Source organism: Panthera pardus, unplaced genomic scaffold (assembly GCF_024362965.1).
Source record: "Panthera pardus isolate Hobbes unplaced genomic scaffold, ASM2436296v1 HiC_scaffold_15, whole genome shotgun sequence".
Taxonomy (NCBI): Eukaryota; Metazoa; Chordata; class Mammalia; order Carnivora; family Felidae; genus Panthera; species Panthera pardus.
The window spans coordinates 11,860,333-11,880,132 of NW_026526710.1; the positions used below are offsets into that span (position 1 = coordinate 11,860,333).

Consider the following 19,800-nt stretch of genomic DNA (forward strand, 5'->3'; position numbering starts at 1 on the left):
CTGTCCTGGGCTTTGTCTCTGTCTGTCTCAGTTTCCCTGCAGTCCTCGCCTCCCAGAGTTAGGAGGCTCAAATGAGTAAGCAAGAACCACCAGGACAGCATCAGCACCCGTAGAAAGAGATGACGACCACCCAAAGGAGAATAAACAAAGGTGATTTATTTCCAACTTGCTATTGCAAGGGAGTCAGCCACCATCCCTCGTAAACTGGCAGAGATTCCAAGACAGGGAAAACTTTATAGTGGAAAAAAAGGGAAGGCTTCAGGTATACTCTGATTGAAGCTGTTGGCATGGGGAAGCAGTAGGCAGCTAATTAGAAGCAGGGCCTCCTCTGTGATTGGTTAGGGAGCCTATCTGGATTTTTCTGGTTGATTCTAAGTTGGAAGTGAGGTTGAATTAGGGAAGCTGGCAGTGATCAAGTCCTGATGATTTGGGGGTGCTTGCTGCAGAGGTGATAGTTTGGCTTCCTGGGCTAGGGGACTGCAGAGGCTGTGGGTCAGAATTCTATTGTCATGTATGGTCTGGCCATTGTCCATCGTATAGCAAGTGTCCCACATCCCTCCTGGCGGGGCTACGCTCACTATTTACAAAGCTGGTGAAGACATGGGACCTCCCCCAGGCGAGAGCTGGAGGAAGTGGTTGATATGCTGAGTCGCAGATTAGTTGGGCAGAAAAGGAAACTTTCCAGCTTTCTTCTTGGAGAGGATGAGGGTATCACTATCCCAGATACCATAGCTCCACAAAGACACCCAATCCTGCAGGACTTGGCCTTGGAACTCCAGCTGCTGCTGACTTGTGGGCAGCCCCTGCTTGTCTTCAATCTGCTGCTTCAGGCCCAGGATGAAGCTTTTGGGGTCAATGGCGTAGGCGTGGCTCCCACCATTGGGATGATTCACAAAGACCTGGATCTCGGGGGAGATGGTCTCCACCAGACAGATGCGGATGTTGGAGAAGACTCCGTAATAGGCCAAGGAGCACTGGCTATTGAGGGGCTGTCGCTTGCCACCAGGCTCCTGGAAGGACAGATGCTGTAGGCCCACACAGCCCCGGCTCTGCCAGATCTTCTCTTTAACCTTCTTTATGGGTTCATAAGGGTTCACCCTGAGGATCAGATCTGAGTAACCCCACTGTTCCACGGTCACTTGGATGTCTCGTGCCCGCTGGAAGGGAGAGAAGAGGGAGAGGGGTTAATTCCACCCTCCTCTGACATGCAAAATTTCCCTTTACCCATCCTCGTGTTTCCAACAGCAGTAAACATTTGGGTTGTGCCAACCACCTTCCAGGCCCTGGGCTGGGCACCTGTCACACTATTCTGAATGCATTTTATTGTCACAGCAGCCCTACGACCTTGGTTCCTATTATCCCATTGTACAAATGAGGAAACTGTGGTCGAACGTGGTTAAATAACTTACTGACCATCACAAAGGTGGTGAGGAGCACCGTGGGTATTTGACCCAAGGTCGGTCAGATTTCAAAGTCTGTTCTGAACCACCATCAGCGGCCACGCTCGAGGGCCTGGGAGTCCCTGGTGGCTGAAGAACACCACCTGGAAGGTGCTGGGGAGGGTTGGACACCAGCTGATTTTTCAAGAAGGAACATGAGCCCGGAATCCCCAAGTCTTCTGATTTTACAAGATAAAAGTCTTTGCACAATGGGTTTTAGATTCAGGAAAAACCCAGAGGCATATACTTTTCAGTCTATCTGTGGGCCTCAGTTGGCTGGTAGGCCCCACAAAGACCTGGGTGCAAATTCTGGCTCTGCTGCCCCTTTGCAGTGTGATCTTGGTTAATTAACTGAACCTGCCTGAGCCTCAGTTTCTTCATCCCTTGAGGGTAGGGGTTAAGTCTTATTTCTGCACTACTGTTGTTCCATTGCCCCTCCCCACAGCAACCCCAAATGCCGGCACAAGAGAGCTGTTGAATTGACTCGCTTGCGCTCAGCTCATGCAAAGAATGCTCGCGAGCATGACTGATTCTCCAGGGGGTTGTGGGAAAGAGAAAGACAAGGAGAACACGAGTTTGTAAGAAAGGCTGAGGCTCAGAGGGTTGAAAAAATGTCCCCGAGTTCGCAGAGCTGGTGGGTGCCCCAGCCAGGCTTCCAACTTCCTGACTGCATCGACACAGAAGTAAGTATATGCTATGCAGTTACCCGCTTCCGAGCTTCAAGCCCTTGACAACCCCGAGAGGAGCCATTACCTTCACGGTCCAGCTGGGGACTGGATTCTCCTTGTCGTCATAGCAACAGTTCTGTTTCAGGCACTGGGAGGCCCTCTGAGCCACGATGTCCCATCTGTACCCTTCTGCCACATTGTGGGTGGGGTCAGCTGGATCCAGGATGACAGGCCTGCAACACAGGGAGAGGGTTCCCAGACTCTCTCCCGTCTGGAGGCCAGCAAGCCAGAAAGAATCCTGCTCAAGCGATCATCTGTTCCAACCACTGAGCACGTGCTGTGTCTGGAGCCCTGGGCGGGCTGTCAGGCCGAGAGGACCCAAGAACATTGGTGGAGAAGAAGCGAGAGGGGATGATTATATTTCCAAGAATTCCTTTTGGGGAGAGGTGCGTGCAAGGTGTTTGGGGGGGGTGTGTGGAGTGTTGAGATGCCCCAAGGGCACGGGTAGCGATAACAGGTACCCGCTTAGGCAGGTGGGCAGAGCTTTTGTTTTGCTGAGGCTCCATAAGTAAGTTGAAGGCTAGGGCTGCTGAAGTGCTTTGGATGATAGAAACACCACCACCACCACCACCGACTGATATTTATTGAGGCGCTGGGCCACACCCTGTGTGAATTCACCTATTTTAATCCTTCTAACAATTCTGAAAGGCAGAGACTATTGTTGCTGTTGTTGCTGTTGTCCCCATATCACAGATGAGGGAACTGAGGCACAGACTTCTTTCTATGAGTTCTCACAGCCAGCAAATGGGTGTTCTCACCCATGGGCTCTGCCTCAGTAGAGCAGGGGTTAGGCTGCCACCAAATGTCTCTCTTCTGTATAAATGGTGAATGAATTTTTAAAGAATATTGGCTTGAAGGAGGTCTAATCGCTTCCTTAAGTGGTGTGGCGTGGCCATATGTGTTGGATGCCAAGCCCATGATTAAGACCTGGCCCTTATACTCCAGGAGCTTTGGGCATAGGAGGGAGCTGTGACTTTATCCGTGACAGAATGCAACATCCCTGCATCCCTGAAATAATCCTGCCTGAAAAAGGGGGAGGTGCCAGGCTGTCCTAGAGGGTGAGATCACCTGACCCAAAGTGACCCACCAGGTGACCTGACACATAGCGCCTGTGCCCAATGGGTAGACTAGTTCCCTCTGGGGATTGGACCAGGGATGATGCAGGTTCTTCATCAAACGGAAGTAAGAGAGGAACAGGGCAGGTGTAGGGAGAGCAGCAGAGGTCATGGGAAGAAAGAGGGCGTGGGGACCACGAGAGAGACAGAGAAAGAGGGTGTCTGCAGGTTTGCCTCGGGTCCCAGTGGCTTTCTAACCTCACATTCCTGGACATCCTTATAATAAAAATCCCCTTCTCATCAGGAGATTGGGGTTTTCTTCCTTGGAAAGAAATAAAAAGACCCAATACTCATATAAGGGAACAATAAATATTGCTTGCAGCTACCTAGAGCTAATGTAAAGACTCGTTTCAGCTGGATGTCCCCAGAAGTAGGTGCCAAGAGCAGGATCTGAGTGCTAGGGGTTTATTTGGAAGGATATGTGGGGAAGCACCACATGTGGGGAAGCATATGTGGGCCACTGGCGGTCAGTTCCACTGCAGGGCCTCTGGGAAACAGTGTAGCACACGTGATCCAGATCCATCTGAGACAGGAGGGAGCTGGGGTATTTATCCCCCAGCTTCCACCAGTCATTAGGGGAGGCTGAAAACCCTCAGGCAAAGGGACCCAAGTGCTGACGCTTCAGGTTGAGCCAGCCTTCGCTGAAATGGTTGATGGCCCAGGGCTTGGGGGCGGGTGCTGGTGCTTTTCCTAGAGCTACATGTGCTCCAATGGCGTGAGCTACAATAATGAACATTTCCCCGGCATCTACCATAGACTGCACCCCGTAGGCCCTTCACGAAGTTGTGCTCTGACCCTTACAACAGCCTGCACAGTGGGTGCCAGTTTCTCCTGTTTTCCAGATGAGGAGCTGAGGCTCACAGAGGTGAGACAAAAAGGCAGGACTGGGATGACACCTGGCTCTCCGTGATTCTTTCCATTTTTCCATGCTGTCACTAAAACGCACCGAAATGGGCTTTTGGAAGCCAGAGAGGAAAGCAGGGCGAGGTTCCTTGAGGCACAGGGAAACGCCCCTCAACCCCTCCGGGCCCCTGCGAGTTTGAAAGGTGGCCAAATTTTTTTTTTTTTTTTTAGTTTGGATACCATTAATTTATTATAAAAGAGAGACAGGAAAATTATTTACATGATGAAAGATTTCGCAACTTCACTGGAACAGGCAGCTTCACTTCACGCCATTTCAATAATGATTTGTTTCAGTCTACATACTTTCCGTCTCTAAATAAGAGATAATCCATCTCTAAATAAGAGATGCCACCATCTCTAAATAAGAGATAATCCTTGACGAGGCACCTGGGTGGCTCAGTGGGTTGAGCATCCCACTTTGGCTCAGGTCATGATCTCATGGTTCATGAGTTCAAGCCCCACATCCGGCTCTGTGCAGACAGCTCAGAGCCTGGAGCCAGCTTCGGATTCTGTGTCTCCCTCCCTCTCTGCCCCTCTCTCGCTCATGCTCTGTCTCTCTCTCGCTGTCTCCAAAATAAATGAACATTAAAAAAATTTTTTAGGGGCGCCTGGGTGGCTCAGTTGGTTAAGCATCCGACTTCGCTCAGGTCATGATCTCACAGTTTGTGAGTTCGAGCCCCACGTCGGGCTCTGTGCTGACAGCTTGGAGCCTGGAGCCTGCTTCAGATTCTGTGTCTCCCTCTCTCTGCCCCTCACCCGCTCACACTCTGTCTCTCTCTGTCTCTCAAACATAAATAAACATTAAAAATTTTTTTTAAATGTTTTTTTTTTTTTTTTTAAAGAAAGAATCCTTGTCATCTAAAACTACTTTGGTGCCTCCATATTCTGGAAGAAGAACTTTATCTCCAACTTTCACATTGACTGGTTGAATCTCTTCATCCTTTCCTTTAGATCCCCATCCACCGGCCACCACTGTTGCTTGCAATCCTTCTCCCTGAGATTTTTCTGGAAGCACAATGCCTCCGTGGGTTACAATTTCGGCGGGACCCCTTTCAACTAAAACTCGGTCAAAGAGGGGAAGAAACTTTCTAAGCGCCTGTTCTGCCATCACTCCGGCCGCCCCAGTTGGTACTCCGAAAGACGGCCACCTGGAGGTGTGCCCCGAGTCACTGTGAGATTCCGGTTCAGTTTTACTACTTGATAAAGCCCAGCCATTCAGTGCGACACCGCTTTTGCCTCCCTTCTCTCTCCGGTCTCCGTGGGATGTGGCGAGCAAGCAGGGGCCCAGTACCTGTCTCTTTTGAACTGTTTTCTGACAAAGCCCTTGATGAGTGGGTTCTGGAATGTGTAGTACTTGGTCCAGTAGATGCAGAGGAACTTATACTCCTGGAGCAGCTCCATCACAGTGGCAAAGCCCTCGTCCAGCCTGAAGCTCTCGTCCTCCTGGGCACCTACTTCCCAGGCGTAGATAGTCAGCAGCTCAAGGGCATAGACAGGGGGCAGCGCCGCCCTTGGGCACTTGGCTTTCACGTACTGTAGAAAGAGACCCGGGAGAGAGAGACCCCAAGATTGTGTGTCAGGATCCGCTCTGGACGGACCACAAACTGGAAAACCCAACTTCCTGTGTCAGCTCTGCCACCTACTGGCTGTGTGATCCTGGCCAGTCACTTTCCCTTTCGGGCCCTACATGATTTTCCTGGTTTTAGACTTAAGGGGCTCGCTCAGTTGGCCCAGTGGGTTTCAAAGTATGCTTTTTTTTTAAGGTTTTATTTAAAGAATTTTTAAAATATTTATTTTCAAAGACAGAGACAGAGAGAGCAGGGGGAGGGGCAGAGAGAGAGAGAGAAAGAGAAAGACACACACACACACACACACACACACACACAATCCCAAGCAGGCTTTGTGCTGTCAGCCCTGAGCCTTATGTGGGGCTCGCGAACCCTGAGATCATGACCTGAGACTAAATCAAGTCACTTTAACGAACTGAGCCACCCAGGCACCCCTTAAAAGATTTTATTTTTAAGCAATCTCTACACCCTACACGTGGGGCTTGAACCCACAACCCCGAGATCAAGAGTTGCATCCCTCAAACTAGGCTTGACATAACCCCTGGTGTGGACTTACAGAGAGATGTCCCACGGAGTGAGGGGTGGGACTCTGCTACTAGATCCCAGCCTAAGCAGCTCCATTTCTATCTCTCTTAGTGTACTGGGCTTCTGAAAGTTTTCCTTCAAAGAAAAGTCTTCTTAGCTGATAGAAAAAAAAAGGGAGGGGTGGGAGGTATCTATAGAATTTGTCAATAGCTGAGATTCTGCGGGGAACGCAGAATGCTCTAGCAGGCATCTCTTTCTTCTCCATTGTATAGTGGCAATGCTGGTTGGAGGATGGGATTAGCATCCCCCTCAACTCCAGGGTGGATCCTGACTGGACAGGGTCATCAGCATAAACCTATTCCCCTTGCTGAGTGATTGGTTCAAGAGAAGCTTGTGATGTGAGCTGGCAATGTGAGTGAAGCCCAGGGGGGCTGAAAGGACAGAAATCTTCTCCCATGTGTGGATATGAGGGTAGAAATAGCTGTGGCCATTTTGCCATCCTGAGGTTAAATCAGCCTGAAATCTGAGTTGGGAGAGAGAGACAGAGACAGAGACAGAAAGAGAGAACTTGAGGCAATTCTAGAGAAAACAGACCTGGAGACCCCCCCCCCCCCCCCCGCCTCAAAACAGTGCCTGAAACCCCATCCCCACTGTTACAGGTTTTCACACATGAGCTGATAATTCTCCTTGGTGTTTAAGTCAGTCTGAGTTGGTTTTTCTCTTACTTGCAAAAGAAAGCATCTTAACTTAAGCATCTTAAAGAAAAGCATCTTTTCTTAAAAAGAAAGCATACCAGTCACTTCTTGTCTAAACAATTTGTCTAGTATTCAGTTAGAAAATGAAAATTTCTGTCAAACATCCAGCTATTTGGTTCGTGGATGTGACATTGACATCTTGCCCTGTGGCCACTAACACCCCATAGTCAAAGGGGGAAAAAAAACCCTACTTCGACTTTGAAACAAACAAAAACAGGTCATCTAAAGAATAACAACTTTATTCTCAAATTTTAGAAGCATTTTTCATTGAATTAAAATTTATTTACAAATTAATGAATTTGTTTTCATAACATTTTTTGAATTCACACTTAAAACTCAAGACTAATGTAATTTTGTTAAGAATTCAAACTCATAGCAATACAATTTATTTTCTCCAGTATTAGGGAGATTTTACTAGTGGGATTCTTTTTTTAAAAGTTTATTTATTTATTTATTTTGAGAGAGAGAGAGCTGGGGAGGGGCAGAGAAAGAGGGAGAGGGAGAATCCCAAGCAGGCTCCACATTGACAGAGCAGAGCCGGACGTGGGGCTCAAGCCCATGGACCGAGAGATCATGACCTGAGCTGAAGTCTGATGCTTAATCACCTGATCCATCCAGGTGCCCCTACTAGTGGGATTCTTAAAATTTAGATGATAAATATAATGCAGAATGCCTGTAATCGTAAGATGTAAGCCTTAGGGAACATGAGCCCTTTCATTCTCTTAGGAGCTTCAACAGACTATTTAATGGTACAAAGAAAAACAAAAAAAAACAAAACAAAACAAAACAAAAAAACCCAGAAGAAAACATCTGTGTTCCCTTCCAGGGCTGATCTTCAGAGATACTTTGCTTTCTCCATGTTCAGAATGTTTCTGACTCTTGCAATGGCGCCGTCTGAGATATGTCATGACCTTTCTAGATATGATAAATGTGAGAAAATTGCCATTTTTCCATGACCAGACAAACTCTAAACCTAGTCTTGATAATTGTTGTTTCTTTAAACACCTATTATATTTTCCACTGGCTTAAGCCTTTTCTTCTGCAGTCTGATTCCCTGGCAAACTAGCCTGCAGGTTCTTATTTAATAAGTGACTTTTGTCTGTTAGTTTCTTTTTGCAGCAGGAGGTCTGTCTCACTGAGATTGTCCAGGAGGATTTATTTCCCAAACGACCTGAACTGTGTTGCCTGAGAAATGTACCCCATGGGCTTTGACATTTGGACACGCCCCTTTTCCAGCTCCCAGGGTGGACCTTGTGTGGCAACAGCTTTACCCTTGCTGATGTTTCTTTCCACCTTCCCCAATCCGACTGTTTGTACGTCTGATCCTATTTAAGTCTGATTCTTGGCCAAATCCGATTGTGGTTCGTGTTCTTACTTATTTGTACAGGGCCGTTTATGTCCCTTTTGGTGACAATGACCTGTGCATCCAGTTTTATGGTTTGACCATTTGGTCTCTATGGGGAGACAGATGATAGGACTTTATTCTCTGCTGGGTGGCAGTTGATGGGACTTTGCTTGTCTTTTGCATCTTTCTCTGTTTCTCTTTTGGTCTGTTTTTTTTTTTTCTTGAGGATTCTGGTATCTCCCAGGAGGCTCACTGTTGTTGTCTTACGAGTTTTTAAATTACTCAAAAAGTTGTCTGCATGTGTGAATATGTGTGCATGTGTGTGCACATGTATATGTGACTCGTGGAAAACAGCCCTATGAGATGAGGAGCTGACTGATGGCTGGATTTATTTTTGACCATAATTAAAGTAGTAAAACCAAAAGTTGTAGTTCTTTTTGTTTTTGTATATAAAAGAAGAAAACATTTTACAAAAGAATGATCTGATTACAATATAATCTATTGGTAGGTAGATTTCTTTCTTCCCACTCAGAGATTGGAAATTTATGGAGCATAATTGGGAATAAATTCATATTCCCAAAAGGGGACTGAGACAGAAGTTCACCAGATTCTTTTATTCCAGAAGCAGATGACTTCATAAAAGCAGATTGCTTAACCAAAGATCAACAAAATGAGAATTAATTACCCAGATTAATGTTCTATTTTTGATGGATATGTGACAAAAAAAAAAAAAGACCCATTCTTTCTTCTTAATCTAATTTCTATCCTCAATCTATGGCTATACTTGGGCAAGCTAAGTTTAAACGTTCTTTAAATGACATATTATTCCAACACCTCAGGATAAAAAATGCTTATAAAAATTCCTACCATCGATTATAATCTAACAAACCCTCAGAAAAACAAAGATAATGATGCTGTAAAAGCATAGCATATATAAATTGGCCCTGTTTACAAAACTATTCAGAATGATGGTTAAACATTTACAGAGTGATTTTATTAACTTCTTTTTCATGAATACGTAGCATTTACATAAGTTCAATACAAATTTATCCTTTTTCCTACGAGGATAGGTTTAGATAAGGCAATGTGTCAATTAACCGATAACCAATAATAAATCAAGTTTATAAATAAAATTGTTTTCATGCGAGAAATCTCATTTCATTAGGTGTGAAAATTCCACTATTAAGAATCAAAGACAGGGGTGCCTGGGTGGCTCAGGTAGTTGAGCGCCCAACTCTTGATTTTGGCTCAGGTCATGATCCCAGGGTCATGGGATCGAGCCCCACATCAGGCTCTGTGCTGGGCATGGAGCCTGCTTAAGATTCTCTCCTCTCTCTTTCTCTCTCTCTCTCTCAGCCCCCTCCCCAGCTCTCTCTCTCTCACACAAATAAATAAAATTAAATTAAAATTAAGAAAAAGAATCAAGGACAGGGGCACCTGGGTGGCTTGGTCAGTTAAGTGTTTGACTCTTGATTTTCAGCTCAGGTCATGATCTCATGGTGGTGAGATCCAGCCCACGTTGGGCTGTGTGCTGGGCATGCAGCCTGCTTAAGATGCTCTCTCTCTCCCCTGTCTCTCTCTGCCCCCTCTCCCTCAAAAGAATCAAGGACAAAATAAAACAGACCAGAAAGACAGATGATGTATAATTCCATTTAAATGAGGGACCCAGAGAAGAGGCCAATTCACAGAGACAGAAAGTCAAATGATGGTTGCCAATGCCTGGGGAGGGGGAGGATGGGGAGTTACTGTTTACTGGGTGCAGAGTTTCTGCCTGTGAGGATGAAAATGATCTGGGAACAGACAGTGGTGAGGTTTACACAGCATTGTCAATGTAATTAATGCTGCTGAACTGTATACTTAAAATGGCAAAAAAACAAAAACAAAAACAAAAACAAAAAACAAAAAAAACCCCAAATGAACAAAAAACCTTGTGTGAAAAGCACAACTAAAACACTGGGAAAAGTCCCATCTTGTTCCCACAACTGTACTGAATTAAATACTTCCAAATATAAGAAACAAACATCATTTTGTCCGTAAAAGAAAAACAAAACAAAAAAAAACAACAAAAAAAAAAAGCAAGAATAACCCCCTCCTCTTCACACATGGAAATGATGCTTATAAAATCCCTGCCAGAAACTGATCTGATACTGTTGCAAGGCTGATAGAAGCCCAGCATTATATAGATGGCAAAAATAACACTTTGGGGACAGGCTACGAGCATGAACACACTTAGACGTCTCTAAGATCGGTGATAACCTTACAGTCAATTTGAAAGATGAAACCCCCGAGGAGCTAAGTTGCGTGCTCCCTGGTCTCTGACCCCCTAGTTGATGGACTGAAAAGAAGAATGAAATACTTCTGAGCCATGAAAGCACATGACAACTCCTGGGAGTTTACAAAGCCTCCAAACAAACAAACAAACAAACAAACAAACAAGCTTCAATCTTTTAACCACAATGAGACTCTAGTTGTGTTTACCAAATAGCATGAGCTCTTTATGTCCTTCTATATTGACCAACACATCTTGCAACACTCAGCTAAACAAAACTAGTTGAACCAAAGATATCATCAAATCAGTAACACTGAACCAAAAAACTGTTTTAAGAAACCACACGTGATCAAATCCCTGTTTTAAGGGAGAAGGCTTGAATAAAAACAGAAGGGAGGATTGTAGAAGTAAAGCTGATATGTTGTCCCGTGGATATTACAAAAAAAAATGTGTATATCATATGCAGGAAGAAAACATTCAGCGCTCAAGCAAACAGACAAAGCAAGCAAATGAATCATTCTTTTGGGTTCAAATTCTTCAAGTCCACAAAACCTTGCATCATTTCCTGTAAGTAATTGACTCACCAACAAAACCAATTTTATTCTTGGCTTTGGCGATGCTGGTGTGTGAAGATACATCACAACCTTGGTTGACGTGATAATCATGTAAGAAAATGGCTATTTTTCCACCAAGTAACTGCAAACTTACTAACCTTGGAAAGTTTTAAAGTTCTTAACGTTTATTTATTTTTGAGAGAGACAGACACACACACACACACACACACACACACACACACACACAGTGTGAGCGGGCGAGAGACAGAGAGAGAGAGGGAGATACAGAATTTGAAACAGGCTCCAGACTCTGAGCTGTCAGTACAGAGCCCAACCCGGGCCTCAAACCCACAAACTGTGAGATCATGTCCTGAGCCAAACTCGGATGCTCAACCAACTGAGCCACCCAGGAGCCCCTTGATTTAAAAAAAAAAAAAATACTTTTTTCTTAAAAAAAAACAACTTCCTTTTTAAAAATGAACAAATCTTTCTAAAATATGACTTTCTGAACATTTATTTATTTATTAAAAACTTTTTCCTTACCATTTTTTTTAAATAAGAAAGCAGCTCCCCCCCACCCTGCCCTTTTTCATTTTTGAGTTTGTTTCTGAATTTTCCTTTTGTAATTTTAGAAGACTTGTTCATGTGGATATTTTGGAATATCCTTGGTACCTTGCAAACTATCACGTGTGAAATCTAAAAAGTAGCTATTAGTGGATATATTTAGTCAATAGTGGTTGTGATAGGAACCCAACCATTTGTGGGGGGAAATTGGTGTGGGTGCAATTAAACAAGACTTTCCTCTGGTTAGTCCTTAACCAGCTGAGATTAATTAATGTCTAGAGAACTCAGTGAAGTTGACATTAGCCAACATAGACCATAACTGGGGTGTTACAAACATTTGTTTACTGAAATACTGTGTGTTCCTTATTTTCCTCCTCCCTTCTCTGTTCCTCTTTCTCCTCCTCCTCCTTTCCCACCTTTCTCCACTGTTTCACTTTACAGTTTAAAAGATTAGCAGTTTCTTCCCCCTCCCCCAGATTCCTGGAATGACAAATCAGCCCCCCCCCGCCCCCCCCCCACCGCTGCTTCTGCCAGCGACCCCTTCTGCCCCCATCCTGGCAGCCCCCTCACCTGCAGGTACCAGTGTTTTACCAGCCGCAGGAGGCTTTTCAGCTTGGTTGGCCGATGTTTCACAAAGTTCCTCTGCAGCTCGCTGAAGGATGGGGAGAAATTTCCAGGGTAACCGTGGGCCTCAATCAGACTCACATAGACCTCAGGATGTGGCTGAGAGTTGGAAACAGAAGGCCCTGAGTGGGAGGAGGCAGAGGTAGAGAGTGGGGATTTAGGAAGCCCCAGGTTGATAAGAGGTCTATGGAGCTAGCCTGCTCATGCATTGGAGTGTCTCTCCAGGGAAACCTGAGACCTCACAGTCTAAGGGAATCAAGGTTTGCCTTGCTTGATTGTACTTCTGGAGAACCAAAAGTGGGCTTTCCATTCCTCGGGTCTCAGAAGACTGTGGTCTTCTCTCCACGTCCCAATACCCCAGGTTTCCTTAATGTCTGCTTTGAATTTCTTTCTCGGGGATTTATTCCAAACTCCTGACCCCAGAAGCAGAGAACCAGTTCCAGATAAGAAATCTGGGCTCCTCAAGCAGTGTGCTGCTGAACGCTGTGCTTTCGTGGCATGCATCACTAATGCATCTGGGCACTCTCTTTCTTGCTCACGTAGGATCCCACTTCTGACACCTTCTCTACAAAGCAACTCCTGGCAACCACTCTAGTTAACAGGAGCTGGCACAAGAGGAAACATGATCATCTGAGGTTGTAGCTGATACTGTTTACTTCAAACATCGAGGACTCTTTGCCTGAGGACAAACCAGAAGTGCTGGGGAGTTAATGGTCCTGGGAAGCAGCCGTCAGCCAAGGGTGACTGCGAAGTTGGGGCATAAACTCCAACATCCCACTTGGGATTCAGTTGAGGGGTACTGTACACAGTGACTTAGAGTTCTCCAGGAGCACAAAGCCCTGTGGTTCATAATGGTGACCTTACGATGCTTCTTTCCTCCCCTGTCCCTCTCCCGTACTTCCCTATCAGCATCTCCTGGGACTGCTTGTCCTCAAACCCTTGTCTCAGGGTCTGCTTCTGGAAAAGCACAAACACTACACCTGTGATAAATGCTACAGAAGCACCCCAGATTATGCTTCTAACACATTCCCCTCTGTGGGTCTCGTCTCCTCTTGCAATCATATATTTATCCACATGATTATTTGGTAAACGTTTCCCGAGTTGGGTGACACAGTAGCCCAAGTTGGGCCAGTCCTGGGCCCTGTGGTCGCTGAGCCCCCAGCTCAGAACATGGGTTGAATGGATGAATGCAGGTGTCTGCATGTGGTCATGAACGGGAGGTGAGGGAATTCGGGTCTCCCGGGGAGGGCAAGTGTGTGAATCAGATCGGCTTCCCCTCCCCTTACCCAGGGCCCTGTAGGCAGGCACGACGGTGACAGTGACGAGCTCTGCGGTCTTCCTGGTCTGGATGGTGAAGACGAGGGCATCGGGGACTCCTTGGACTATTTCCACGTTCTCAAGCCCAAGGGCCAGTAGGTCCCGGCAACACCACAGCTTTTTCCACATCAGACTCAGAACGGCTTGGTGGTACCTGGCCTCCTCCCGGAAGCTGTGGAAACAGCTCAGGAACACCACCAGTTCCACCTCCGAGGTTCTCCTGAGCACCGTGCCGTTCCCAAAGGAGCCTACCTGCGGAACACAGAGCCCCGTCACCCTGGGCCACTGCCCCTGCCAGGCAGTCCCTGAGGCTCTTTATAGGAATTATCCCACGTAATGTCCACCGCAGCCCAGAGGTACGGGTGGGGGTACCGCCATCCCCCTCTTTCCGGGTGGGAAAACTGGACTTTCAAGAGACTAAGTCACTCACCCAGGGTCACACAGTGCACAGAAGGGTCTGGGTCTGAACCCAGGCAGCCGGACCCCAGAGCCCACACTTCTTATTAATGACAACGCATTGCTTCTGAGACAGGGTATTCTCAACCTGTGGAGTGACGCCTCCTCCAAGAAACCTAGTGGCGCCTTCTGTACAGCGCATTCTGAGCCTTCTGGGTGTCTGAGTAATTTCATGACAGTAAAAAGTGGGGCGCAGGATTGCCTGGTGGATAAGAACCGTAGGGCAGCCTGCGGGATGGGGCAGCCTGACTTCGACCCCGATTCTTGCCCTTGTTTCTCAGCTGTGTGATCATCGTGAACCCTCATTTCTCATCTGTGAAATGAGAAGAGTAATGGCACTTGAGTCACTGGGAGGAGTGGATGACACATAAGGCATGGCAGGGGCTTACCGCGTGCCCGGAATGCAGGAGGTCAGCAATATATTTCTCATGCTCTTCTTTGTCTAGTGGACTGAGATCATCCCTTCTCTGCCTGGGATTCTGTTTCCCCATCTGGATGGAAGGGGCCTGAGCTGGACAAGTTGGAAGTGGTCTATTTGATGTTCTGAGAGTCTAGACCTGCTCTCCCGCCCCTCCTGCCTCTGTCCTACAAAGCCCCACAACTCTCCAGCCTCAGGTTGGGCGGTAGAATTGCTAGTGATGCCCCAGACCTCAAGTTGGCTACCGCTTCTGGGGGGTGGAGTCACCAAGGGTTGATTATAATCCAGCTGTCACGGGGTGAACACTCACTATATCACTGAAGGCCCTTTGCACATACAGTATCTTTTAATCCTAACACCCGCCGATTGAGGTGGGTACGGGTATCATTGTCCCCAGTGCACAGATAAGAAAACTGAGGCCGTGAGGATTAATCAACTTGCCTTGGACTCAGAGCCAGGAGTCATAGTCAGTCAGATAAAGGGGCAGAAGACAAGGGTGGTTCTTCTCCCTTTCTTTCCTGTGACCCAAGTCTCTGAGGCAGGCCCTGGTTCTGAGGAGAAGACTGCCATCTTTTCTTCCCCCGCCCTTTTGCATTCTCTTCCTTCACTGAGACCCAGCATTTCTGCCCCATTTGGCAGGCTGGGGATGGAACCCTGTGTGTGAATGAAGGGCTCATCCCCCTGAAAGCTATAGGCTTCCTGCCGTTTTCAGTGGTAAGACCCAGGCAGAGAAGAAAGAACATTCTAGAATAATCTTCATGACTTGCTTCAGCCTGAATCTGTTTAAACCCAACTCGTTCAAGGACAAGCCCAGTAAATCAGGTTTTTGGGGGTGGGTGAGGGGGGGGAGAGGGTTTAGGGTCTGAATAAAGCAATATTTCTCATTGACCATTGCTTTTGGGCTATCTCTTTTATTTTGTGGTTTCAGGGAGGAGGCAAGGGCTATAGTCTTCAGGCAGAGTTTGAGGGCTGGGTAAATACCACTTCCTGCCATCAAAACTCGTCCTCTTTGTAGCATCCTATAGTCTCTGGACCTGCCCCATTTCATCTACCCCATTCTCTGGATTGTTAGGGGTGGGGTAGGCTGGGAGGCTCTGCCTGATTCAGAGCAAGAATTTATAACAACGCTTTTGTTTTTGAGCATGTACCAGGTGCTAATTTTTTTTTAATGTTTGTTTATTTTTGAGAGACAGGGCATGAGTGGGGGAGGGGCAGAGAGAGGGGGAAACACAGAATCCGAAGCAGGCTCCAGGCTCTGAGCTGTCAGCACGGAACCCAACGCGGGGCTCGAACCCATGAACCGTAAGATCATGGCCTGAGCTGAAGTCGGATGCTTAACCGACTGAGCCACCCAGGCGCCCCCAGGTGCTAATCTTTTAGCTTTTAGCTTTTGCTGGACAAGGAGGAAATGGTGATGAGGAGACAGAAGCTTGAGAGAGAAGAGGAGTTAAGATCACGCAGCTGGTAAAGAAAACATGCCAAGAGTCAAACCCTTGTCTGTGGAAATCATACGGCCTCAGGCTCTAGGCGCTAGGGGTGGGTATAAGGAAGGGCTAGGGACCTGAGATTTCTAAATCCTTCCCTGGGGTGGCTGCCCCTGGAGACAGGACTAGAGCACTGGGCTGGAAGTCAGGTGCCCTAATTCTAGTCTTGCTTTTGCCACTAGCTCTCTGTGTGAACTTGGGACACCTATCACCCTCTCTGTGCTTCAGTTTCCTTCATTTTTAAACAAAGGTGTGGCTGAGACTGTCTGATTCTCCAGGGCCTTTCTCGCTTTGACCTTCTTGAATTTTGACTCTAGCCAGGTCAAGAAGCAGCTGAAGGAAGGGCTTGGGGGGACATCTCAGTGAGGGCAGCCTGAAGCCCGGCTGTGGAATCAGATAGATGCTGGTTCAAATCCCGGCCCCACCCACTAGCTGTGTGACCTTGGGTAAGTCACCTCGCCTCTCTGAGCTTCCGTTAAAGAAAACTTCTTTTTTTTTTTTTAAGGTTATTTTCTTTCTTTTGAAGGCTTCATTTAAATTTTTTTTAAATTTACATCCAAATTAGTTAGCATATAGTGCAACAATGATTTTAGGAGTAGATTCCTTAGTGCCCTTTACCCATTTAGCCCATCCCCCCCCTCCCACAACCCCCCCGTAACCCTCAGTTTGTTCTCCATATTTATGAGTCTTTTCTGTTTTGTCCCCCTCACTGGTTTTACATTATTTCTGTTTCCCTTCCCTTATGTTCATCTAAGAAAACTTTTTTCATCTAAAACTTAAAACGTAGAAAAATAGAAAGAGAACACAACGAGCACTCATAGATCCAGCCAGTGAGATTCGACAGGTGTACACTTCTCGCCACATTTGCATCATCAAAAACACTTTAAAGCAGAGAGCCAAAGCATAAGAGACTCCTAAAAACTGAGAACAAACTGAGGGTTGATGGGGGGTGGGAGGGAGGGCAGGATGGGTGATGGGTATTGAGGAGGGCACCTTTTGGGATGAGCACTGGGTGTTGTATGGAAACCAATTTGACAATAAATTTCATATATTGAAAAAAAATGAAAAACAAAACAAAACAACAACAACAACAACAAAACACTTTAAAGCAGATTACAGATACTTTTCCCCTGAATACTTTAGGGAGCACATTTCCCCCCATAACCGCCAAACTGTTACACCTAATAAAGTCAACGATGGCTGTCTTAGATGACCTAATCTCCAGGCTGTATTAAAATGTCCTTAATTGTCCCCACACTATTATTTTCCAGATGGTCTATTTCACACCTGGATCCAATCAGAGACCTCGCATTGCATTTGGTCACTAGGAACCTTAAGCCTCCATTGTGCTCATCTGTAAAATGGGCAAAGGACAGTGCATACCTCACAGGGTGCATGGATTAGAGACAGGGTATGTTAAGGGTTTGGGCTATCACTAGTTTCCTTATCAGGCTTGTTCGGCTCAAGGCAGACAGTACGTACGTACTACAGGGTGCACGCGGCTAGCTGGGGTGTCCTGACGTGTCAGCAGCGCGGGCTGAGGATAACGAGGCGAGACGTCCCCAAGCATCCTCTGACGCGAGGACCCCCATGCTGTCTTTGCCGGGCCCTGGCCTGTGGATGGGAGGGACTAATCTCACCTTGACCACCTTCAGCACCCGCGCTTCCTGGTCCAGCCCATGCTCCCCCTCAAAGTGCTCTTCCCTCAGGAATTTTTGCACCGTCCGCACGGCCTCCAGGACCTCTTCTTTCCAGTCCCGGCTGGGCTGCAGCCACTGAGTCACGAAGGAGTCCAGCCGGGAGGCAGGGGTGTCATAGAGCTCTGGGGTCAGCGCCATCTCTGAATGAGGAGAGTACCACTGGGGCACAGATTTATAGCCAGGCACCTACCCAGCTCCCTGCACACACCCACTTCTTTAAGGGGGCTCCCCCTCGGCTGACTGCCAGCGTCCTGTGGGATAAAGGGACCAGAGAGGAGACGGAACCAGGGGTGTCTGGGCTGACCTGGGTTCCTCTTCTTGGAGACCCCTTGCCGCAGCGAGGACACTGAGGGACAGCGAGCCAAGCTGGGAGATCTGGGGCCACCTTAAAATGCTTGGCTTCCAGTCCACCTTTTTGCTGTTGGTTTCGATTCTCAGCTTTTAGAGTTTCTAGAGTTTCCCTTTCATGACGTTTGGAAACTGAAATTGGCTTGGGTTTGGCCCCAGAGGAGGCAACTCTCCCAGTAGGTCAGAGGGATGGCATCCATCGGCCCGGCCACCCCCTCTTGTCACACAAAAATGAGGCTCAGAAAGACAAGGGACTTGCTCACGGTCGGTTGGTGGTCGGTCAGGGTGAGCCAGGGGAACCCCAGAGTCCGGCAGAATAGACTGCCCGCCACACTCTTAACTTCTGTGACCCTCGCATAATTCATCTGTAAAAAATAATGCTAACCCACCCCCTAGGAGGTTGTGCAGATGAAGCACTGAGCATTGAGCACAGAAAGCACCCGGTAAATGCAAATATTATGATTCAGTCACTAAACACCTATTGAATGCCTGCTAGGTGCCAGATGCTGTGTTAAAAAGACAATGAGATGTAGTTCCTGTCTCAGGGGCTCCCAGAGCAGTAGGGGAGCCGGACAAGAGACTCTGAGAGTCCAGTGTGAGCCTTCAAAGACCGGGGATGCGGCCAGAAGGGAGAGGGTGTTCCAAGAACAAAGTAAAAGTTCGGACGATCCCGGTGTGTGCCAGGGACTCAACTGTCAACTATGTGTTGGCACAGAAGGTAAAGGGGGGGGAGAGGAGAGGGATGGGCCTGGACAGTTGGGCAGGAGTCGGATCTTGGCCATTCATTCATTTATTCAACAAATATTGATTAGCTACTACGTGCCAGGCAGGTGCTGGGGATACAGCAGCGAAGAGACAAAAATCCCTGCCTGCAGAAGGCTTGCATTCTGATGATGGAGACAGACAATAAAGAGGATAACTATGTCAAATTTTATAGTAAATAAGATGGTGAGAAATGCTAAGGAGAAAAACAGAGCAAAGCAAGAGGTTAAGAGGTACCCGGTATGTGTGTGTGTATGACTGTTTAGATGTTTGGTCTTAAATGACGTGGTTGGAAAGGCCTGAAAAGGAGATATTTGAGCAAAGACATGAAGGAGGCGAAGAGTGAGCCACATATATGCTAGAGGGAAGAGGCTCATTCGTGGCAGGAGCAGCAGGTGCAAAGGTCCTGTGGTATCAATGTGCCTGGTGGGTTTGAGGAATAACAGCATGACTGGAAGGGAATGACCAAAGGGGAGGAGTGGGAGGGGATGAGGTTTAAGTGGCAAAGGGTGGGGAGTAAATGCTATGGGATCTTCAAGACCAGTGAGCCTGACTTTTACTCTGAATGAAATGGGGAGCCACTGGAGAGTTTCAAGCAGAGGAGTGACATGGTCTGACTTTTTTTTTTTTTTTTTTTAAGTTTATTTATTCTGAGAGAGGCAGAGACAGTGCGAATGGGGTTGGGACACAGAGAGAGGGAGAGAGAGAGAATCCCATGCAGGCTCCACGCTGTGGTCACAGAGTCGGATGCGGGGCTCCAACTCACGAAACTGCGAGATTCTGACCTGAGCCAAAGTCGGACGCTTAACTGTCTGAGCTGCCCAGGTGCCCCTCTCCTGTGTTATTTAAATGTGAATCCTAGACATGACATCATTTCCCTGCGTATATTTTGAATATAAACAAGTCTTGCTAATGGATAGAATATG

General features: G+C 47.1%; 1 protein-coding gene and 1 long non-coding RNA gene across 2 annotated transcripts; one reads left to right on the top strand and one right to left on the bottom strand.

Annotated features, from left to right (window-relative positions):
• Window positions 1–136: 136 nt before the first annotated feature.
• On the bottom strand, window positions 137–17,917 carry OASL (2'-5'-oligoadenylate synthetase like). Its single transcript, XM_019467239.2, has 6 exons — window positions 17,705–17,917; window positions 13,676–13,958; window positions 12,336–12,511; window positions 5,477–5,718; window positions 2,193–2,340; window positions 137–1,157 (listed from the first exon to the last, which is right to left on the bottom strand). Exons 1-6 carry the CDS (start codon window positions 17,900–17,902, stop codon window positions 657–659), a joined length of 1,548 nt encoding a protein of 515 aa, XP_019322784.2. The 5' UTR covers window positions 17,903–17,917; the 3' UTR covers window positions 137–656.
• LOC128777014 (uncharacterized) lies at window positions 2,272–5,409 on the top strand. Its single transcript, XR_008422151.1, has 2 exons — window positions 2,272–2,553; window positions 5,137–5,409. It is a non-coding gene; the product is annotated as an uncharacterized LOC128777014 (long non-coding RNA).
• Window positions 17,918–19,800: the final 1,883 nt, after the last annotated feature.